Here is a 26,439-nt window from a genome sequence, read left to right on the forward strand (position 1 = left end):
GCACATTCATTGTACATATATATACAAGAAAGAGAACAGTTAACTATGTAACAATAATAAAAATTGGTTATTATAAATTTAATTTTTTTTTTTAAGTATATAACTGGGAAGTACAATCATGTATCTAAGTAATTTACTATAATAATTTCAATTTGTTTCAGTCGTTTTAAAACTGTTATTGTATTGGAATTATCAACAAATACAGAGGAACCAATTTTATGTACTCAATAAATGTTATCGTTTACTTTTATTGAAATTTAACTTAACCAATTGTGGAAAATAACTGTGATGAAAAATTATGGTATTTTTGAAATAAGGATACAAAATTTAATACACATATACAAAAAAAAAAAAAATATTTACTATCAAGTTTTTTGTTTGCAATTCTTTATAGTTTTTGTTGAGAATTTTAATTTAACAAAAGAATAAGAACAAAATCCATGTTACACATGTAACATTTGTACACATGTAACGTATATATGTACATATGAATAAAATATGTATGTACTCGTATACTGGAAATTTCGTGTATATAAAATATTTTGTTATGTAAGCATATTCCCGTCCCCGTTTTCATTTATGTATAATTTCAATTTTGAATTTTTCCTCTTCCTTTTTCAATATTATTTTTACATTTTACATAGTGTTTAAAATTTTCTCATACTTAAAAAATATTAGAAAGTACAACAGATACTAAAAAGGGAAATAAGTTTAGATATTGTTATTGATTAAAATAAATCAGATGTAGATTATATATATGTTTATGTATATATATGTAATACTAATAATTTTTAGTATTTAATAAATTATTAGATTAAATTTAAAAATCAGTTTTAAGACATTGCTTATTAAATTTAATTTACACAAAGAAAGATCATTATTTTAAAATTCTTCTAGTACGCATTAACTTTAAATTAGGTTTAGGATGTTTAACAAAATACAGATGTAGTGTGCATTTGTATTAATTTCATTTATTCAGGAATTAAAATTGTATTGCTGAATATGTTAATTTGATGTTAGATCTGCGTTTTTAGTAGAGGCCAGTATTTTCATAAAACATACTCAAATAACTATCTTTCTGTTATATAAAAATTTTCTCAAAATTCAATATACTGTGTAGATATACTCCATTTAACCGTATTATCTCCACCTGTCTATTTTAATATACACCTGTATAAACTTGTATCCGATAGTATACTATCTTTTGATTTACATACATCATACATAATAATTTACAATTATTTTAATAATAATTTACAAATATGAATTGATATCAATATATTATACACATACAATATGTGTGTATGTACATTTTTTTAAATAACTTGTAGATAGATGTCATGATTTAATACATATTTGACTACAAAATTTCGTCTACAATCAAAATTTTAGTATTTATAAAATTTTACTAGTATATACGTTATATATGAATATGCTTATATTTATACCCGTACGAACGTATGTTCGAAGGGTATACTAAATTTGCCTTACCGTTTGTAACGCTAAGAAATAACGGTGTTAGATATAGACTCAAGTGTATGTTTTTGATCAGCGTTAAATTCTGAGTTGATTTAGCTTTGTCTGTCCGTCCGTCCGTCCGTCCGTCCGTCCGTCCGTCCGAACGATAACTCAAAAACTAATTGAGCTAAGTTCACCAAATTTTCACAAATGATTTATTGTAGTAAGTGCCAGAACCCTATTTAAATTGGACGTGATCGGGGTACCGGTTCGGGTAGCTGCCATACAACTTCAAAATTTATTTGGCTATATCTCAGAAACTATAAAAATTGTGGTATTGAAATTTCACACAAACGAATATATTAATAGGGCCAATGTGTCTCATAAAAGTCGTTGAAATTACTTGGCTCCTTCTGGTACCTGCCATACAACTTCAAAATTTATTTGGCCATATCTCAGAAACTATAAAAGTTGTGGTATTGAAATTTCACACAAACGAATATATTAATAGGGCCAATGTGTCTCATAAAAGTTGTTGAAATTACTTGGCTCCTTCTGGTACCTGCCATACAACTTCAAAAGTTATTTGACTATATTTCAGAAACTATTAAAGCTATGGCATTGAAATTTCACACAAACGAATATATTAATAGGGCCAATGTGTCTCATAAAAGTCGTTGAAATTACTTGGCTCCTTCTGGTACCTGCCATACAACTTCAAAATTTATTTGGCTATATCTCAGAAACTATAAAAGTTGTGGTATTGAAATTTCACACAAACGAATATATTAATATGGCCAATGTGTCTCATAAAAGTCGTTGAAATTACTTGGCTCCTTCTGGTACCTGCCATACAACTTCAAAAGTTATTTGGCTATATCTCAGAAACTATAAAAACTGTGATATTGAGATTTCGCACAAATGAATATATTAGTAGGGCCGATGTGCTTGATAAAATTCGCTTAAATTTCTTGGCTCTTTCTGGTAGCTGCCATACAACTTCAATAGTAGTTTGGCACAACCAGTATTTTGAAAAACACATAGTACTGAAATTTTGCATAAATTAATATGGTAATACGGCAACTTAAAGTCATAGTCTGCCCCATAGTTAGTTATGGCACATTAGTTATTCGCACAAAGGATAACAAATTCGTACGGGTATCACAGAGTTGACAAGGTCAACTCTACTTTTTTTCTCGTTTTCTATATAGTAATATATTATACGTGTATATGAATACGTTGTTATATAACATTTTATTTTATATGCTTATTTCTTTGTATATAATATTTTTTATACAATGTTTTGCGTATAACAATGTAATTTGTAAAACAAGTAATTATTTATTTACATAATATAGAAAAAAGAGGGTTATGTTCATTTTATAAATATTTGATTTGAAAGTAAATGCTAGTGTATGCATGTATTTTATATTTATATGTATATAATTAAATATATTATGTATTTCAATCGTTGAATAATAAAGTTTTAATTTATATTTAAATATTGAATATTTTTCACGTTATTTAATTTTTATTTCGATTTTTATTTTCATAGATTTATTGCACACTTAATTTTCAGCAACATATAAAATTCAAATCAAATTGCGTTTACACACATAAATACAACCATGAAATTTATTGTTAAATTTTAAAAAAAAGTATATTTTAAAAACTACATTTTAGTTAAAACACATTTTAAATATACGTAAACGTCTGAAATGACGTTAGGAGAAAAACGCCATTAAAATTTTTGCTAGTTTGATTTTAAGGAAATTGGAGAATTTAGTCGTTTCGATGAATTTAGAATATTTTGAATATGTTAAAATTATTTTTTTTATTCATTCAGAATATTTCGCAGGTAGTTTTTGTGTTTTTTTTTTGTTCTTGTAGGATTTATCCGAGCGCGGTTTTTACATGGAATACAGAAAGACTCTTGCATTGTCCAATTTTTTCCTTTCATTCTGATTGTGATCGTTCATTCCACTTATTCGGAATATTCCATAAAACTGCCACTGTGTATCCTATACTTTCCATTTTTTCTTCAGAATGATTAAACAAAAACAAATTTTGTGAAAATTTTGATGTCAAACAAAATTCACAGGCGCTTATAAATTAAATATTCATCAAATATCCACGGATCAAACCATGCTTTTTAAAAATATACAAAATTATCAAAAACTGATCTCCAAAAATAATATCTTGTATAATCCGTAAATGTAAAAATCAATTACAAATTATAATTGTGAAATTGTGTTTTAAAGAATGAATCGATTTGGTATCATTCTTCAAATTCGACAACACGTACTATGTAAAAAGGTTCAGGGCACTTTGTTTATGTAAATATATTTATGAATTATACAAAATATAAGTTTATATTTATAAAATTAATACATTTTTTTCCATATTTTTTTAAGATAAACTGAAAAAGTCGCAAAATTTTATAAAAATGAAATAAGAAATATTGCATACATTAAGGCGTTTCCGTATTTATCAACAATATTTTTTTCTACTTGTATTTTAATTTTTTTTGATTTTTCCTATTGTGAATAATTTTATATGAAATAAAATTTTATTTTAAATTTTAAATTAACAACTAGTGCCAATTTTTAGATATAATTTTCAAATTTCAAATTTACACCTGAGAAATAAATCTTTGCTTTTCTTTTATTTTCATTTTTTATGAGGTTTGAAAATAATACAGTTAAATAATTCAAATTCAAATCAAATATTCTTAAATGTAATCACATATGTACCATTTTTTACATTAAAAAATTATCTTTCATAATATATGCATATACCTTATTATATATTTACATAATATATATATGAAAATACATAAATTATGCATTTAACAATGTAAATTTTATTATTCATTTTAAAATTTTTTGAAAAAAAGAAACAAAAAACAAAAGTACCGAAAAAATGAAAACCAAAAAATTTGCTGAAAGCAAACAAAAGCGGTATATTTAAAAGTGTCTACGAGTACAAATAAAAAATATAAGAAAAAAATAAAGGATAAAATAATTTTCAATTCTAATATGAATTTTTGATTTTATCTTTCCACATTTTATTTACTTGTGTTACACACATCTGCATTTTTCCTTTTACAATTTTATAAATTTTATTATGTTTTGTTCTTATCCTGATTTTTTATACACATGTATACATAAAATATAGTAATAAAAAATAAACATTACTTGAGTCTTGTGAAAAAACAAAACGAGAAAAAAAAAATTAATACAAGGGCAAAAACAAAAGAAAAAATAGCAAAAAAAATTTTGATATAGGAAAAAAGAAAAATGAAGAAAAGCTCAACAAAAGCAGAACAAAAAAAAAAAGAACAAAATCTTAATTGTACACACACATTCATACATACAAATTTACGCACACAGTTCGTACCTATATACATACATGTATATAAATATATTGATTGTGTGTGACATTGAATCTCCATAAATAAGGTTTGAGGACTGAGGTAACCAGGAGATTTTCTTTTTGAAAATTGCTTCTTTTTTTTTTCATCTTTGTTATTATTGTTGTTTACTTTTTGTTTTGTTTGGGTGTTGATTTGTTTTTTTTTTATTTTATGGTTATAAAATTTAATTTTTGTTTGTTTTTCTTTTTTATAGGTACATACTTTCTTTGTTGTCTCTCGTGCATATTTCAGTTATAAGCGATTTTTATTGAAATTCAAGTACATATGTCGTGTGTTTGTATGAATGAATGTACATAAGAATACATTGAAACACATACATACACTTATGTTGTTAAAATATCCTTTTATTTTTTTTTTTTTATAATACCATAAATTTTCTCACTTCATTCTTTGGGTTTATTGTTTGCGTGTGTGTATGTGTTTTTCTGGTTATTTCTTTTTTTATATAAATAAATTTTCTTTATCGAATTTTGATTGTTGGGTTTTCATTTTGTTATATGGGTATTATTTTGTTCTTATTTTTCTTCTATATTATATTATGTATTTTCCAGAGTAATTTTATACATAAATAAAAAAAAAATGGCAATATGTGTACGACGAAAGAAAAATAGAAAAAAAAAATAGGAAAATACTTTCTTTTTTAACTTTTTATTAAATTGTTTTTAATTTTATTTTACTTATTTTTTTGTTTTTGTGTTTTATTCTGTCGTATGCTCTTTTCTTATTATTTTGATATTGTATTTGTTAACCAGACATTTTTTTTTTCTTAATGTTTTGAAATTTTATTTTGATTTTCTTTAAAAAATATATTTTTGTATAAGATTTTGCACACATATATGCAAGTATATATAAATTCAATTTTTTGTACATTTTTCCACCATCCCAAGAATAAATTTGGTTGCTATGATAGTTATTTTTTACTTAATAATATAAGATTACACACATAATTTTTTAAAAAAGAATTCAAATTATTTACACTTTATATATGGTTATATAAAATTAAAATATAGCAATTGTGGCGAAATTAACAAAAATCAAATTTAGAGTGAAATTCTCCTAATGTTATTGTACTCAGTTGTACCAAAATATTTGCACAAAACAGGAAAAGAAATGGCCGTTTTTGAATTACATTCTAACACATAGACAACAAATAGCTAAAAAATTTTTGAAATTTTCTTATAAATTTGAATCTACTATAGAACAATCTTCGAATTAATCGAAATTTTATGATTTATAACTCATTAGATCTCAAATATTTTCATATGTATATTGTTTGATCTCTAAAATTTGTTTTTGTTAATTACTGTGTTTTTATTTTGGGTAGCCCGTACACATATTACTTTTGTTTTGTACCCCTAAAAGTATACTACATTAGAAAATACTGTGACTTCAATAATGCTTTATAAAAAGTTTAAGTACGGTATTAATACGATTGTAGTACTGGCTCAGAGCTTTCAACACCTTTACATTATAAAAAAAAATTATATGCTAGTTTATTTAATTGGTTATTTCTGACAACATTTATATGACATGCATAAGAAAAGTGTGCTCGATTTTTTCGATATCCAATTTACTTTTATTTTAAGTATCCACTACGTATAGAACGCATTTAGGAAAAGTGTACAATGTCAAAAGCTTTTACTAGACTTTTTGGCATTATTGAGGTTACGGATACTTAATTAACATAATTTTAATTAAGCATTTTCTGGTAATTAATAGAATATTACAAAAGCTTTTTGAAATAGTAGATTTTTAAAAATTTGTAAAAAATTTCAAAAGTCGAAGTAAATAGACCTGAAAAACGAAGAAAAGAAATTACACCTTTTTAAATAAATTAATCATTTTTACTTATGTTTTTTTTTAGTTCATTACGACTTCATTACGATTCTGTATCTTAATGAAATCAGAACCGTATAGAGAAACTCATTTTTCCTGAAAAAAGGAAAATGTTACTTAGCTCTTTTTAGCACTTTTCCAAAAATTTTTTTGAAAAAAGTGCTTATTAGTTTCACTCTGTCCGTCCGTCCGTCCGTCCGTCCGTCCGTCCGTCCGTCCGTCCGTCCGTCCGTCTGTCCGTATGTCTGTTTACAAAACTTCTACACCTTTGAAGATAGAAAGCTGAAATTTAATACGTACATAGACCTTCACTAGAAACTTATTTCCGTAGAACAAAATTTTTACCTATCTCCCCTCCTCTAGAAGTTATACCCCCCCAAAACCCTAAAAATGGCCTTTTTTAAATATTTGTTGCAATGAAACCATAACGCAAACGCAGAAAGGCAGCGGCTTGCTTCCACTTGCGCGGTATACTATAGTTTAACTTAAGAAAAACAAAATGGCCGCTCAAATTTACCGTTATCTAAAGTCCTTTTTTTCCAAATTTTTGATGTCGTTTTTCTTCTAGACCCCAGACTGTAGAAGCTTGAAATTTTAGGAGCTTTTAGATATTAATAAATAGTTCATTTTGTTCAAAGAAAATTTTTTTCCATCTCCACCCCCTCTCAAGTTATCACCTCTTGAAATTCGTAAAATTTGAATTTTTGACACCTTATATTTCCGAAACCACAAGCTTTTCCAAATTTTTATAAACGCAAAAAGCTAATGGTAAATTCCGTGAAATTAAAAAATACAATTATTTTTCTTAACTCACACAATTAAACCTTAAAATCGAGCATTATGTTAACCCCTTTTTATATTAGTTTTTGCTTTATTTCAAAGACTGCATATATGCGTCATCCTAAAAATATGCAATCCTAGAAATAGTTTTGTATATGAATGAAAATAATTTTAATAGTGTGATAGCTATACATAGACTGTATTTAAAAGCAGAATTTTCACTTGTTGAAGGGAAAAGTGCTACAATACAAACCATTGGTTTGACCCAACTTTATTTATTTTTTAATCATTTGGATCATAATTAAACGTAAATGAGATCCGTTCTTACTCAAAATTATTTTGAGTTTTTGTAAATTGAAAAATATTGAAATTTTCATATTTTTATATTGAAAAATTAGGAATCAGAATCCGAAGAAGAAATCATGTCTCTCAATTTTATATTTCTACATAGCTGTTCTATCACAAATATTTTGTATTACAATAAATTCAAATAAAAATAATTTAGTATACTTTTAGGGGTGTTTTAAAATTCAATATCAATTATATGTTTTTGTAAATTTTGATTTTATATAAGATGTGAATACAGTTACACAAAATCGAAATATATTTTGTATACTCGTAATATTATGGCTAGTGTATAGTTAAATTATGCAGATATTGCAGACAGTAAATAAATAAATAAATGAATAAATAAATTGCAAGTACACCCGCTTGTCACCCGGGTATTCGTTTATTTTTCTATTGTATTGTATGTTATAAATATTTTTAATGTATACATTTATGAAAAATATTTTGTATATACAAAATATTTTACTATTGTTTACATAGTTAATTTTATTTTTTTGCAATAATTTTTGGTACATAATGCATGTATTTAAGATTCCCATTCTTCTAATTTTTTTATTTTGCTGTTATATAGTTCTTTATATTTTATCTAGGTTATATTTAATATTTTATAGAAATAAAAATAAATTTATTTGAAATATAAAATATCTCAATCAAGACTCATATAAAAATCTTAGAGAAATTATATAATAAAAAATTGCCAAATCGATTGCCAAATCGATTAAATTTGATTGTCTTGCCATTAATTATCATTCAAACATAATTTATATGATAAAGATACTGCCCTTGAGCCGCTGAACTGTAATATACACTACTTAAGATTTCGGATATTTTTAACTTTACAATTTTAACAACATAGGAAGTATGGTTGTATAATGCTTAAATACAATGAATGCTTATTGGAAATTTTAAACGCTTATGTAAAATTTACTTTTCAATTACTTTTTTTAATTTTATTTTTTAAATTTCTAACTATGTACATACATATTTATTGTTCTTTCTATTTTATATATCCTTCATACCAATTACATTGTATGTACATTTAATATATCACAATTTTCCACCAAATTCCTATTTGAAAAAAATATATAATAAAATTTATAGTATACATACGAGTATATGTGGTATGTGCATTTCAATGTACTTTATATACTTAGTTAAATGTACTTACATTTATGTACAGTTGAATTATATTTTACAATGGCAACAATAAAATTGCAACAAACAGTAATTTTAAATAAAAAAAAAACAAAAAACTTACTTATATATGGCTATATAAATGTATGTATGTCTATTTATATAACCGGAATAAAATAGGAAATAAAAATCTGCGTATAAAATTTTTTAGGTAGTCTATTTTCTATACATAAATGTGCATATACGAATTTAAATACATATATTTACATAAATATTTAATGCGAATTTAAGTCTACTATATACTTTCATATATGTATATGAATGTATAAATTTCTATAACTGTTTATAAAACTAAAATATATTTATGTATATACATGAAATACATAATAATAATATTTGGAGCATTTACACAGGGGGTATGAAAAATTTTTTTTTGTATACGATACATGTACGAATATTATGTATATAAGTACATAGATGTACTTTTTTTTTTTGAATTAATACATGGCTGGGATTTTTCCTCCTTTATGTATTTGGTATTTACAATATGAAATTTATATTAATATATATATGATAAGAATATTTTCAGATAGAATTCAGGGTCAATGACCCACCATTTACTTATTAATATTAAAATTTTTACATAATATATAGTTGTACGAAGTTATATAAAATGTCTCGAACAGATCTGGCTAAACTAAAATTAAAATGTGAACCATAAATTTTGTGTAAAATTAAGAAAATTTTTTGGATGGCCAGACAGAAAAATATGTGAGTCAATTTTCTTCATATAAATAATTTCCAAAACGTCTTGCGGCCTATTACTGTATCCATAGTAATGATAATTACCCAATTTTGTTCTTGTTTAAAATTAAGATGTTTTTAAATTTAATATTTTTAATTTGTAATGGTATACATACAGTATGTACGTATATCAATATAAAATCCAAATTAACGAAATATAGAAGATTTTAGATGTAGACTTTTGTCTTTATATTGTTTTTTTTTAGCATTTTTCCAAAAAATTTTTGAAAAAGAGTGTTTATTTGTTTTAGTTTGTCCGTCAGTACGTCCGTCCCTTTAAAATAGTCAACTGAAATTTCACTTCTAGCGAATGGGTTTTTTCACTGCGCCATCGCATAGTTAAGTATGGAAATGACCAAATAACTGCCAAATTAACTTTTATATGAAATCCGGTTCTTTTTCAAAATTTTGGTGTTGTTTTACTTCTAGATAGTAAGTTCTAGGGGTTCGAAATTTTAGTAGCTATTAGGTATTAATATTTAAGTTTATTTCGTTAGAAACTTTCTTTTCCATCTCTATCCCCTCTATGATCGCTTATTATTCGTAAAATTTGAATAACATTTCGGAAACTGCATGTTGACGGTACGTTAAATACCATGTCTTAAAAAATATAGTTATTTATTTTAACTTACGCAATTAACCCTTGAATTCAACCATTAATTTTAACCTTTCATTAAATTTTTTTTTGTCACTTCCTAAATGTATGCAATCATTTTAAATATTTGGTATATGAAAAGTCATTTAAAAAGCAATATATAGATTTTAAGTTTTAGTTTTCAGTTTACAAGAAAAAACTGCTATTTTACAAAGCATTGGTTTGACCCAACTTCATTTATTATAAAATTTTTGTTTCGCAAACTGTAGTTTACCAATTTCTGTGCCCCAAGATTTTGTAATATTATTTTTTGTTTTAATTCAAAAATTAGGTATATATATATTTTTAATATATGTGTACATATTTAATATATTTAATAACTTTTATATAAAATTAGTTACAATAAAATGATAATGCTAAAAATGACTATATAATATACACACGTAAATAATCTATACAGTTGCATATGAATATATGACTCTAAGAATTATGAATTTTTATTGTTAATATCTAAATACATACGTACGCAGACATATATGTAAATAATCTATAAGCAAATGAGTTTTTCTTTAAAATAATCACATATTTTTGAATTTTGATTTTGTTTAGCTACAATATACATATAATATGTAAAAATTTAGAATATTTATAGGTATATTAGGCTTAGACAACTGCTGATACAAATTTATTGGAAAAATGCAAAGTCTATATTAAATACAATTGAATTACATATTGAATTTAACATTTGAAATTTGTGAGATGAAATATTTAATTAATTCCTTTTGAGGGTTAAACAGCGTATAACACTTTAAAAGTATGATACTGTTAGCGTATAATATTCTTAATGATATTAACTGTTATTATCTTAGACAAGTTTATCGATGAATTTGAATACTTATAAAGACAATATTCTTTGCTCTATGTAACATAATTTTAAACAAAAAAGTGGGTTTTCTCTTGAAAACAACTTCCAACTACTGTCAGGGTAGTGTAAATATTTTTGGTGTTTACATTATTTACAGAATGATTTTAAGTATTCTATCACTGCAACATTTATTTATATTGTTAACTTTGAAAATTGCCTATATTTTAGTGGTAGGATTTAGAATCTGTTGAATAAATCTATTAAGTTAAATTATCTTCCTGTCTTTCATATTAACATAACTTGTTTTTGGATCAACTTGCATTTAATTGTACTCAACTTCATTAAATTGCAATTATTCAACCCAAAAATTTCAAAAGGGTGTAGTGAAAATTAAATTTTTTTGGCTTGTTAAAATCCTGAAGCCCCCTTTTGTTTTTTAACTGGCATATACATATATTATACAGGGTGATTCAGAAAGCTGTACAACAACATATACCATTGGTTAGAAGATCGAAAATGGAAATGGTAACCCTTAAGATCTGGCACCAGTTCGGAACAATAGTTTTATCCATTTTCGATCTTTTAACCGATAGTATATGTTTTTGTATAGCTTTCTGAATCACCCTGTATCAATACACATTGTGTTAATCATGGTATGCGTTTCATAAATTATTTCCCATAAATCTGTACCATGAAAATTGATTTGATATTTGTGAAATAATTTTCTAAGTGTAATTTGCATTTAAAAAGGTTTTTACTTTTTTTTTCTCTTGTTTCATAATTCATTTATGATTTTAACATTTAAAATCTTTTCTAAATTTCACTTAATGTGCATAAACATACAACGTATTTGTATGTATGTATATGCATTTACTCATATCATATGTCATATCATTTGGATAATTAAAATATCTTTGTACGTATGCATATGTAGAGAATATGTGATATGTAGTGATTTTAAAAGATTTCAAATAGAGTTTCGCTCTTAAATTTATTGTTTAGTTTTGTTTTTGAAGAATTTAATTTCAAATTTTAATTTCATAGGTTTATTTCTGTATATTCATAAGCAAAATTTTTTATTATAAAATTAAGGAATTAGCATAAGTTTTCAAATACTCTCAATATTTATTTACACCTCATATATGTCTCTTAAAAAATATACAAAATTTTTGAACGTTTGAAATTTTGTTCTTATTAAACTTGAATATTTCAAAATATAGAATTTTTAACTGTATATTCTTTTATCGGTTTGTATTGCATACAGTTAGGAGGATTATTGCAGTTTCAAATGCATTATATCTAAATTTCTATAGAATTCGTTGAGGTAATGCGAAATTCTATGTAAAGAAATAAATATTAAAATAAATAGTATAGTTAAAGTAAGAATTGATTAACTTAAAGCTATATATACAACGCTATGTTGAGAAAAATAGAAATATAAATTCAATAGATGAATTTAAATTTTAATTTGATGTTAATGAATATTTGATATGTGCACATATTTATTATTATTTAAATAAGCGCATGTATATTGTGTATCTGACCATTGGTGCAGTGGTTATGGCACCGGTCCTTTAACCGAAGGGTCTCGGGTTCAAACCCCGGTCAGGTCACTATAAAAATTATATTCAATATTATTATAACTTAATATACAATACTAATAAAAATATTATATTATACAAGTAATTTTCAAATATTCCTAATATTCGATATTAAAAAAAAAAACTAAGAAAAAATAAAGAGTAAAATATTAATAACCTCAAATAATTAATATAAATAAAAACTACGGCAGGCTAGTCACCTACCTAGTTAAACCCTATGACGCTATGAAACTAGTGGATGAGAAATCATGCACTAGCCCTATGCTCCTTCTAGGAGTGAACAAAGGAAAAAAAAAAATGTATATTGTGTGCTTGTTTCAAAAATGATATAAATTAATTAGTGAAATATAAATATAATTATTTATTATTTTATATAATTGGTATGTATTTATATATAATTAAAAAATATATATGTTGATTGTTTATTTTATAATAAATTCAAATAGGCATTGGTTTTCATATTATTATGTATAATAGTACAATTACGAGTATAAGAATATGCCTTTATCTTATTTTACCTATTTATCGCTTATTCGTATGTACTCTTGTATATGAACTTATATTAAAAATTCATTGAATATGATATATGTAAATATTATTTGTTATACATATATTACATAATTGGATCCCCGAGCGTACAGACTATATGCAACAAAAATCATTATAAATCTTTTAATAAAAATATTGAGATATTTCGAATTGAGTTCAAATTATTAAATAGATTGAGATTCAAACTTTTTACTCTAAGACCTTGTCACATGAGTGAAGAGATTTTATTCTAAAATTCTATTTGTTCTAAAACAAATGCTACTGCTACATAAATTTTTCGTTAAAAAGAGATTTATGTTAATTGCAGTGTTCTTTATGTATAGAGTTTCTATATACAGCATATTTAGCATCAACAGTTGGAGCAATAAGACGATTACAAAAGATCAACGTTTTCTAAATGTTCTGAATCATCTTGGTATTCTAATGTAGATTAAAAAAATACTTTATTTTACTTGAGATTAAATGAAATGTTCGTATTCGATCTGGAATTGTGCTTTTAGTATAATATAACAATGTATATAGTTATTCATAAGGTAAGACACTTACTATTTTTTTTTTAAATGTTTAAATATAATTGTATGAAATATGCATTTTTCGTATGTTTTTTAAGCACATGCAACACGTTTTACAAGCAAAACTATGAGAGATAGAGAAAAATGTTGTATGGGTTAACTTTTATATCTCATTATACCATCTCATTTCTTAAAAAAAAAATACTTCCAGAGATTTCGAATTTTTAAAGAAAGAAATAAAAAAAAAAAAATTCTGACTTTGACAGGCTTTATCTCGAAAATTATGGATTAAATCAAATTAATTGTAGGACCGAAAATAAATGACAATCAATCGCCTGTGAAACCAACTCCTCAAGGTTCCTCTATGTCGCTTGGTTTCGAAGTTATATAATCATTTATTTATATGCAGGAATCTGGTACTTTTTTTTCCAACAGGTTAGCTCGTAAACTAGTTTATCTGCGCCCCCTACACCCACTCTTTAAATATTAAAATTAATAAAAATCGTCTTAATTTTCTCTTTCTTTTTTTAATTCCATTGTTTTTTTATCCAATTTGAATATATAAATAAAATTATTTTCTTCTTTCATAAGTATATTTTGTATAATTACAAAAAAATCAGTTAATTTACATGTAAATTATTATAAAATTTCAAGATTATAGGATATGAGGGTGATTTTAAGCAACATGTCTAGCTATACATAAGCACATTACATACACATATATATTTAGATAATATGAACTTATCCATAAAAAATTATTAGTATAAATTTATATGTATATGAAAGTGCATTGCCCTTATTATAATTTTCAATCATTCACACATTTTATTTATAAACTTATTCTACATTGAGAATTGACTTTGATATTTAACAAAAAATATAGAAATATGAGTAAAACAAAACAAAATAATCAGTCTATGTCTGATGCTTTTTAAAATATCTTAATATTACATACAAACATACGCATATATGTATATAAATTAAATATATATATTATCATTTAATTTGTGCTTATTATATAAATAATTCTAATATATATGCCTATATAAAAAATAAAATAATTATTATTATAATCCTTGTATGGTTGCATGTATGTATGTATGGTTGTATATTAACGCGAATTATAAATAACAATTTTCTTCAAACAATGGGAACATCAGGTTTTTTTTTTTCAATAAAACAGTCTGCAACCATCCTTTTTATTTTCTGTTTTTCATATGATTCCTTTTTTTTGTATATGGTCTTTATCCTTGTCATTCTTTAATAATATTTTTGAATGTTACAACAGGAGCGGACTCAAATCTTCTTCTCACTATATAAAATATCAATCGTTTATTATAATTCAAAAAGAAAACGACACGAAAAAAAAGGAACAAAAAAAAAATTGTTTTTATGTTTTTTTTTGATTTTGCTTTTTTTTTTTTGTTTTTGTGTTCTGCGAAATTTTATGGACCAAATCGTACTTTTCTTTTTCGTTATTTTATTTTGTTTTTTTTTTTGTTCTTATTTTTACTTTTCCCATTTTCTTTTTTGTTTTATGATTTTACGCGATTTACTTTGACTGAACTTTTTTTCATTTATTTTTTTTATTTTTGTTTTTCGTCTGTAAACCATATATCACATGATGTACTTCGTACACATGTATATGTGCATTCATATTATATATACCTAAATAAATGTATATATAAATAAAATTATATAAAATCTACACGGTCGTTGCGCTCATCCCAGACCTACCCAACTGCTATCAAGGTTCAGAATAATATTTAAAAGTACAATATGAACATCAAAATGAAAAAAAAAAGTAAAAATTCATAAAATACACACATACATAAATACATAGAAACATGATGACGGTATAAACAGAAATGAAGAAACGGATTCAGTCGTTAAAATTCCTTTTTTATTCTCTTATTTTTGTTTATTGTTGTTTTTTTTTTGTGTCTCTGTTTTTCTTTTAATTTTTGTATAATTTCGTTTGCTTTGTTTGCTTTTTTTTGTTTCGTTTGTTAGTCCTGTGACCATAATAAGTAGATATGTCTGGAGGATTTTCAAAAAAAAAAAAAATAAAATTGAAAAAAGGGAACACAAAATAAATTTAGGAAAAAACACAAAAAAAAAAACAGATACCAGTGAAAAAGCAAATAAAGGGAAATATGAGTAAAAAATGGTGAAAAAAAAGGAGGAAGAAGGGAAAAATAGAAGGAATAAAAAAAAAATTGTGGCACTAATACATTTTAGCGGAAACTTTAATGTGCTCTTTTTTTTTTTTTTTTTTGGAGAATTTTCAAAAATTTTCATTCCAATTTTCAAGAGAGAAAAGTTCTTTGACTTGTAAAATTATTTTTGTAGTCTCCTTTTTTATTCTGATTTTTGGAAATTTTCATTTAAAAATGAAGAGTATGTAAATGTGCTGTGAATAAAAAGTGGTATTTTTTTTTGACAAGCGGAGAGAGAGCAAAAATAGTTTTATATTAATTAATTTATTATTGATTGAAAACTTTGAATTTTGTGTAGAGGTATACAATAAATTCACTCATCTTTCTGAATATAATATAGTGGCACAATGATCTTATATAAAACTGAAAATAATTCTATATTTTTTAAATATAATACAATAATCTTTGTTGTCGCAATTTTGTTACTTCTTGCTCTCATACATTTTAATTTCAATATAATCTCTGAATCAAAGTTTGAAATTTTATTCAAAATGAAATTTTATAAAATATTCTTTATGCATAAACAAATTTACTATCTATGCTTAAAAAAATATTGATTATATTATATATATGTATATATGTGTATATTTTGTATATGCATGTATTATGGTAGAATGAAATACTTAAAAATACATAAGATTTATTTTGAAAATTTTTAAAATTAAATGTAAAAGGTTTTCACAGTTCTTAATTGTATTGATAACAGTATTGTAATTTTTTCATTTCGTTTTCTATTCTTTTTCTTTTACCCACTTGTAAGATCGTAAAATTGCACTTAGGTATATGTGAAAAACGTGCTTAATTACGCAATAAACGCAATTAACGCAATTAAATAAAATTCACGGTTATTTAAGTGAAAATGTTATTTTCCGTTCAGTAAAGTGAAAATTGAAATTGTGAAAAAAAAAATCGTTAATGAAAATCAGTAATATAAGAATGATTAGACTAAGTAATAAGAGTTTAACTTGTTATTTTTTTGCTCACTTACACACGTTTATAGGTAGAGTTTTAAATGTCCATCTATGCGCATATGATTGCGAATATTTATTTATTATCATTAAAATAATATTCATGACGCATTAAGTAACAAGTTGTATGCAATATCGAAAAGAAAATAGAGAGTTTAAAAAGGTGTTAAAAAGTAAAAAATTAAATTAAAATCGTAATTAATAATTGTATTCTACGTGTATAAGCATTTTTGGTTTACTTATAAGGAAGTAAAATTCTATACACATGTACCTATATATGAATGTATATATTCAAAAGTTTAAAACAGACTCGTAATTTTTAAAACAGAATCGTAATATTACCATAATGCTTCTTTTAGGAATTTGGAATACTCCTAATTACTTTTTATTTTTGTTCACAGACGAGTATTTGCTCACATTTCGAAAAATGGTTTAAATTTGATTTGGATGCCTTTATATTAGAATTTAGGGAATTTTTTTTAATTTGAACTCAAAAGTTAGTTTTTACTTTTGGTAACAAAATTTAACAAAGCAGTTTTTAATTTATTAACCACTTTAGCCATAAATTAAAATTATATCATTATTTAATCAGTCAGCTTGACATTGAATTCAATTTTTAAGTAAATTTTTCAAAATTTTTCTTTAAAATAAAAGTGTTGTATTTTATTCAACCACGGCAGTGTCATCTACCTAGTTAAAACTCTATGACGCTATAAAACTAGTTCATATCATGCACTAGCCCTATGCTCCTCCTAGGAGTAAACAAAGGAAAAAAAAATTTATTCAACTCTGATTTGATATTTCATTTTTATACGAAATTAAAGAGGAATTTTTAGGATTTTTCCATGAAACCTAATTTTTTTATACAAGATTTTCAAATGCCAGACAAACTTGTATTTTCTGAATGACCAAAATATTTAAGTTACGGTTTTTAACTTTAAATATCAAAAATTAATAAAGCATTGTGAATAATAATTATAAAATAGGAAATGTTGAATTTTTCTTTAATTTTATGGCCGGTTATAATGGTTTCATTATTATTCGATGATTTGTTTTTTCGAGATTTTTCATTTTTGTCATAACAGCAACATATATCGTAAAAGAAAATTTAATTATAATGTCTAAGTATATTCGAGACAGTTTCTATATATATGCAGATACAAAAAAATTTTATATTTGTACTTATACCATAAAATTAAGGTATTTATATATTCTTATATTCATATATTTATCTATATGAAACCGTTTTTATATACTTTCAACAGTAAATCTATTATATAACATATATATAACAACAAACAGCAACAAATAACATCTCGCAGACATTTGAGACAAAAAAAAAGAATGAAATAACAAAATAAAACAAAGAAATGAATTAATAACAAAACAAAGAAGAAAAAAAAGGATGCTTATGGTTGCTATACGGTTACTAAACGGATCGAAATTTTCCAGACAGTTAATATTTTTCTCTATATATATATATACATCAAATATATATGTATATAAAATATATATATGACTACTTTTACATATATTATTGTGTAAAATTATATTTATCAATGTGTATAATATAAAAATATATTTATAAAATTTTTAAGTTGTCTACATACATACATACATGCATATTTGTAGATATTTCATAATGAATGAGACAGGCAAGGATACAATATTATTATATGATATTGATGTTGATTTGAGATGATGAATGATAATGATAAAGAAGAGAAAGAAAGATTATTTTATCCTATAATATTTTTCATATTATATATTTTATGTATACGAGTATATGTATGTACATAAATATGTAAAATACTATATAAAAAATAATATAAAGAAAAGTCCTTATTTTCGTTATATGCATTATTCATTTTAAATATATATATATATATATATATATATATATATATATTTATAAAATTATTATATATATATATAATAATTTTATATATATATATGCATATAAATAATAAGTGTAATATGTTGCATTGTGTAACAAATTCCTTCTTGTATAACATACATATGTACATATGTATATATATGAATAATTCCCAGTTATCAGCCTGGAATCCAGTATATTAGTTGGCCGGGAAAGGAAGGTAAATCGTCAGGAATTGAGGCAAATAATCGGCTAGATAGGAAGGAATATTTATGTATATTTATGTATGTATTTATATAATGTGATACATAGTTATGTTTACACATATATATAATTAATTCATACATACAATATATTTAGATATTTACATACTTTTTATAAGCAGGCAGTCAGCCATCTAGTTATTCATCCAGGCAACACGATTTATATTGGGAATGGTGTAGACTTTTTTTTTTTTTTTATAAATGTTTGTATATTTTAAATGTTGCTTGCTGTTATTATTGGGAATGGTGTTGTTGTTGTTGCTGTTGTTTTTGTTAAAATCTGAGTCTGAGAGACGAATGAGATAAATAGTGTTATGTATGGTATGTTTTTTTTGTATATGTGTTTTTCTTATTATATTTAATTTTTCTTTTTTTTTGTTCCCTAAAAAAATGTGCAAAGAATGAGCTTTCGGTCATTGAACTTTAGACTTTAGACAACAAAAAAAAAAAAAAAACAGAAATCAAAAATGAAAAAAAAAGAAAGTAAAATAAGAGAAAAAAAAAGAGAAATTCGTAAAAGCGTAATCGAAAAACGATGTGAAATAAAAATGAGTGCGATGCGATGTGAAAAAAAAAGGAAAAATTGATATGATAACGAACTTTCGGCTGGCATTGTTGTTTTTGTTGTTGTTGTTACTTCTCAATGCTAGCTGATTCGCATTTGCGTCAGAATAAATGTGTACTTTTTTTTTAATTTCATTATTTAGTTGTTGTTGTTGCTGTTTAATTTCATTTCTCATTCTTATTTCATACATTTTTTTTAATTTCTTGTAAATTTTTTCCACTTTTGTTTTTTTTTTTATATTATTTCTTTAAAATTAAAAAAGAATACGAATTACGAATTTTTCGCAAAAAAAAAATTTCTTTTTGTTCATACTTTATGTGTATATGAAAATTGTAAATTTCTATGTCTAGTTTTTAACACATACATAGATTTAAATATCTAACTTGTTTGTAACTTTAATTTTAAATCTATAATGTTCTTTGTGAAAATCTTTTTTACCATTATTTTTTTTTGCTTTTACCATTCTCACGATTAAATAAGAGTGGTCCATATGATTTATATTTCTGTGAATTTAACTATTTTTCTTTGAAATTTAACAAAAAAAAAAAAGAAAACGAAAAAAGGGACCGATGATTCTTTATTTTCGTATAGTTAAAATTGTGAACGTCTCGTCTCGAATAGATTTTAGTTGAAGAGATAGAGAAACAAATAGAAGGAGAGAAATTGAAATGAATATAGAAAAATTGACTGATGTCAGAGCAGACTAAATGGCAGGGGTATGTAAAAAAGAATAGATAATTCTTAATGATAAGGGGAAATAGAAAATATTGGTGTATGGTTTGCTTAAAAAAAAGTTGCTTTTGAAAAATTATTTGAATATAAAAATATATTTAATAATTTAAATTTTATACCTTATGTGATATTCCTTGTCAGTCTCCTTCTCATTAAAAATTTTTTGACACATTTGTGCCTATAGAAGCTTGAAAAAGAGATAGAAGTATATTAATTATTGATCATAATTTAAAAATTTGTTTGATCGTATTTTTGTTATCGTATTTTGTTAAAATATCATAATCATGCAATTATTAACGAACCTGTTTAAAACCCCTTGTTACTTAGCAAGACGTTGGCTTGACGTTCCGATGGTCTGTGTGAATATTCGCATATCTCAATTTCGACTGAATTGATTTTGAAGAAAATTTATGCATATCTTTAAGCTTTTTTGACTATATCATGGGTTGATCAACTTTTAGTTATTAACATATATGTACATATATTATGACATATCCCTGAATATTTATTTACATATTACATATATTATGACATATCCTGAATGGTCCACAAACCAATTTTGGAGTTTAAATTACTTGTAAGAAAATATTCAACAGATTATAATATGAAATTAGTTTCGGCTGGCAATGTAACAAGCCAATTAACTTTTAAAATTGACTTTTGTGCGCTTTTTTAGAGAAATTATCAACCAATTTCATTGAAATTTAATATTTAGATTCAAGAAGTCAAAACAATGAACTAGAAAATTATTTGGGAATATTTAAATTTGGGAATTATTGCATTTATTGTACCATATCTTAGCAACAACGATATGGTAAGAAATAAAAAATAAATCATAGTATGGTAACATGTCTACGAACCAAGTTTACATTATATCAGGTATGTCAGCAAAAACTTTGCTAATGTACTTGAAACTCGTGTGCAACACTCTCGCTAAATTAGACCGTACAGTTTGCATATAATTATTTGTTCTCAAAATTAATCTATCACAAATTATAATATTAATTGTTTAAATAAAAACATGCCGAAAATAAAATAATTAAATAATTCGAAAATATTCGTTGGGATTGTTAAAAGTGCTTTTGAATTTATAAATTATTAAATTTAGAAATTTGTAAAGAGGAAATCGCGAAAAAAATGTTTTTGTGCTATGACAAAACATGCTTTTAAAAAATACACGTTTTTACCTTTTTTTTTGATTGAAAGTTGAAAATTTAATTATTCACCACACTTTATAATATACTTTAAAAAAAAAACAAAATCATATTAGTGATGACAATGAACTTATCCAATTTTATAGTTAAATATTTATGTCCATAATCTATATTTATATGAATATAAACCTACATACACACATGTGTATATATATATACATACCTACAACTATTATGGTATGCGATTGACTCATTAGACAACGCCCAATATCCGCAAAAATATCGTTATATGAAAAATGTGTGTTTAAATAGAAAATACAAAAAAGTGAATGAGTTAAAGAAATAAAAAATAAAGTTTGATCAAACCAATGATTTGTAAGGTAGAACATTTCTCTTGAAAAAGTGGAAATACTCCTTCTAAATACAATCTACTACATTGTTTTAATTATTTTCATTCATAATCCAAACTATATCAAATTATTGCATACACTTAGCATTGGCAACAAAAAAAAAAGAGAAATTGCAGAAAGCGTGAGTATAATGGTCGAATTCGACGGTTGAGTAAGTGAGTTAGACTTCGAAAATTGTTATTTTACGAATCTCTAGAGGAGGTAATTTCAAAGGGGGTAGTAGTGGAAATGAATTTTCTTCTTTAACGAAATAAATTGTTTATTAAAATTTAAAAACTGCGAAAATTTGACGTTATTATAACTTCGAAGAAACACGAAATGAAAAATTAAAGAAAAATGTTTGTGGGGTTTAAGAAAATGAATTAAAGAATGTTTGTGGGTTTAATGCATTAAAAAGTCAAAAAATGCTATTAAAATATAGCTGAGGGGCTATAACTTTTATAGAGCGGATTTAGCTAAAAAGTTTCTTAAAAAATTTCTGGTCTCTGCCTTAAAATCGATGAAAGTTTTGTAAATACACATGCGGATAGACTGACGAACGGATGGACGAACGGATAGAGTGAAACTAATAAGCACTTTTTTCAATTTCACAAAAGTAATCGTATTCCGTTTACCTTTTCAATACAATACATACATATATTGATACCTTATTAGGTAACAATATTTTAATATTTGAAACTTAACAGCTATACATATTGCAAAATAGATTTTTAAAAAGTTTACTTTGTTAGCATTATAAAATGTACATACATATGTATATGACAGTGTTGGTCAATTTGTTTTCAGTATAACAAATATTATGACAAGTACAATTGTCGCGCCGACATAAACTGTTGCATTTCATAGGAATGATAACATGGAAAAGTATAGAAATTTGGTAATATTTTTAGTATTTTATATCGCCAGTAAACATGAGTATGAGAATGAAATGTCGCGAGAAAAATATTTTGGTTGTTTTTGTAGCTTTTTTATAAACAATTTGCAAAATAATTTCATACTTTGATAAACTTTTTTACATTCTTATTTAATGATTTATAACAAATTTGTTTAAAATCATAACATTGTTTATGTCCCGTAACTTTTATGGGATACAAAATTGACATAAAACATCATTTCAGAATGCTTTTAAAGCATGTTCGAGATTTTTGTTTGTTATATCTTATATCAAGTTTGGACTCCAAAAATTGTGATCTTATCGGCATACGATATACGATATAAAAATGTACGACATAATTGCGCGTAGTCAAATATGACAATTGGCGCAAATTTGTTCTTTCTTTCAGCCTTTTACTGTGTAAATAATTTAAAATTCTAATATTTGGTATTAAGTGCAAATGTACTTGATATTTTGTAATCACTAACTTGTCCACGTACGCCTCTATATAATAGTTAATTTTTTGATATATGTATATAAGTATATAACAAAAAAAATTAAAAGTGGCTTTTTAATTTCCTAAGGTTTTTTTCTTGTGTTTTACATATTCGGAATTTCGACCGCATAGATGATTAATCTGATTCATAGGGGTTTTATTATTCTTTTCTCGTGTGTTTTGCAAATTTTTTTTTATTGTACATAGCTATTTCTCTTTTTTTGTGTTTGTCGATTCCTTTTAATTATAGGTTGTTTTTATCGAACTAACTTACACTAACATTTTATACAATATATATGTATATGTGAAATATTTAGTAAAACTTAAGAGTCATTGAATTTGCGAATATTTTCTCTCTTTTTATACCTTACTAAATTTTTGATTTTTTTTTTCATTTTTACTTTCAGGAAAAAAATTCATTTTTAAATTATAATGTGTCATGCATTCTTACATTACCACCTTATCAAAGAAAAGGTTATGGCCGATTATTGATAGATTTTAGTAAGTATATAAATATTTTTTTTATTGTATATATTTTTCTTATTATATAAGTACATTATTTACACATTTGTACAAAAAACAAAAGAAAGGTCTATATGCAAAATAGAAATTCCCATTTAGTAATTTTTCTCTTATATTTTTGTTTCTATTCAAATGCATAATATTTAAAGGATTATTTAATAGTATATTTTCTTTTCTGTCGCGTATTTTATATAGTATTTTTAATGGTATTTAGTCATTACATCAAAGGCTTAAAAATTTCCTTTCACATGACCTGCTTTTAATTGAAGGAAATGCAAATATTGTTTTGCGGCGCCATATTTGAAAACAATAAAAATAAAATAAATAATATGTTTGTGTATAATATTTGTATGTATACTTAATTAAATACGAATTTATACAATATACTGTTAATTCATAAGAAAAGAATATAAAATTACGCATTTTAAAAATCGAATCGTATGTTAAAAATAATTTTTGGTTGGACATTAGTGCTAATTAGTATTCGTATGAATTGTTTTATAGTACATAAATTCAATGTATTTTATAATTATAACAATTGATTATTTTTTTTATTGTACACAAACCGTAAATGAAATGGTCTTTGAAATTGAACTTCCAGTCTTTGAAATTGTACTTACAACTTCCGTTATAGTAAAAGGTATATTTTCAATTCAACCTCTAGCGAACAAATTTCTCGCAAATGACAAAATAAAGATATTATGTAGCTTGTTGCATATAGAGCTTAATTGCAAAATTGTTGATATTTCTGGATTATAAGTATGCATATATATATATATATTATATTCTGTCGCTTGCTGCTTTCGTAATTCATTTGATTTAATATGTTTATTGTGATATCTTATGTCACACGAATTAAAACACATTTTTAAGACTTATATAGCCACTATTTTCATATACCGATACTTGCTGCAATGTAACATTTCAAGAGTTTAAACCTGTGCAAGTCAACTTTTATTGCAAAGAATATGTGTGGTAGTTTCTTATAAGTCTTAAAAAAATACTTTTCGTATATTGATGCCGTTTTCCAGACTTCAAAGAAATTGTCCGATCACAAGAAGAGCCAAACATAGTAAATATTGTTTTTCAAGCGTTAAACTTGGTGAGTCTGCCTTCGTTTTCGTGACATCCCCCTACATGATTTTGGGATCCATGATAGTGTGATTTTATATTGTTTTTTTTTTAGTTATGGTATTAAATTAAAAGCTGTAAATTAAAAATGTAAATCAAATTCCAAAATTTGATAATTAATTTAAAAATTAATTTTGCAATAAGCTAAAACTAATGTTTTTAATATTAATCTATTGTTAAAATTAAGTACGAACCATGTCAAAACAAAATTTACATAAAATATTTGCAAATCAATTGTTAATTTACCCTACTTCCACGGTAACATAATTTTCAATAAAATAACTTTCACCTTGCAAATATTTTAAGGTTACCTTTTATATAATCTCCAAGTCTTTGAATCAAATGCAAAATATATTATTCTTTCACTTAAAAAAAATTCTTTTTTATTAAATTGGCCTTGAAAAAAATTTTATGGAGAAAATTTTATTCTGACTTCATTCAAATTAATTGTAAAGACAACATTCTTAAATGATGAAATTTTTGTCTTTATTTGATTTAAATTTCTCCTCTGCTTTTTTTTTTTTAGCAATTTCTTTGTTTTTTGTTCAAATATTCTAGAGGATATTGAATATCGAGATTTTTTGAATAAATTTTAAAATTTATGAGAAATAAAAAATGAATGTTTGCTTTTTTTTTTTCTCTCTTCAGTCAATTAAAGTTTTGATCACCATTTACGATTTTTTTAACCAAATTTAATTTAATGATTCATAAAATTCTTTTTTTTGTTTTTTGTTGTATTTGTGGCTGGTTATTTAATTAAAATTAAAATAAAAAACGATTTTACAAAGAAGAATATATAAATAGTCTGGTAAGATCCTGTTGGATTAATTAATTTAATAATTTATTAGGGTTAACAAAAAAAATTATTAAATTTTCGGTGATATTTCAAGAATAAGAACTAAAAATGCGTAGTCAAGGAAACCCATTGTTTGCAAAATGTACATTTTGATTTATTTTGTTTGTATAGCTTTAGGTCTAAGTAATGAAAACAATCTACTAAAACAATTGTTTAATTGCCACATAGTTTTGCATAAATTAAGGAGAAATGTTGGAAGAAGAATTTTCGACTAAAAGGACGACAATTACAGTTACATTTTGAATTGCATAGCAATTCGAAAGAGCTTATAGCTTGTACAATTTTTGAGCTGTAATAATTTAAGAGGAAGAGGAGAAGTGATATATAACTTAAAGGGGACAGGGAATATGAACTTTTTTTCAATAGGAAGAGTGCTTCCACCAAGACGTATTTGTTCAGTATTTGTGTACTGAAGGTTATTATTTTTTTATTTTGAAGGTTTTAGAAGTTTTGTG

At 24.4% G+C, this 26,439-nt stretch overlaps 1 protein-coding gene across 1 annotated transcript in view; it reads left to right on the plus strand.

Annotated features, from left to right (window-relative positions):
• LOC129615037 (histone acetyltransferase KAT7) overlaps positions 1 to 26,439 on the plus strand; it is a 67,445-nt gene that overhangs the window by 6,946 nt on the left and 34,060 nt on the right. Inside the window, exon 7 of the mRNA XM_055530085.1 lies at positions 23,883 to 23,976. Within this exon, the coding sequence (XP_055386060.1) occupies positions 23,883 to 23,976 (94 nt within the window). The remainder of the gene's footprint in view (positions 1 to 23,882; positions 23,977 to 26,439) is intronic.

This window comes from Condylostylus longicornis, unplaced genomic scaffold, assembly GCF_029603195.1.
Source record: "Condylostylus longicornis isolate FDR11 unplaced genomic scaffold, ASM2960319v2 ptg000135l, whole genome shotgun sequence".
NCBI lineage: Eukaryota > Metazoa > Arthropoda > Insecta > Diptera > Dolichopodidae > Condylostylus > Condylostylus longicornis.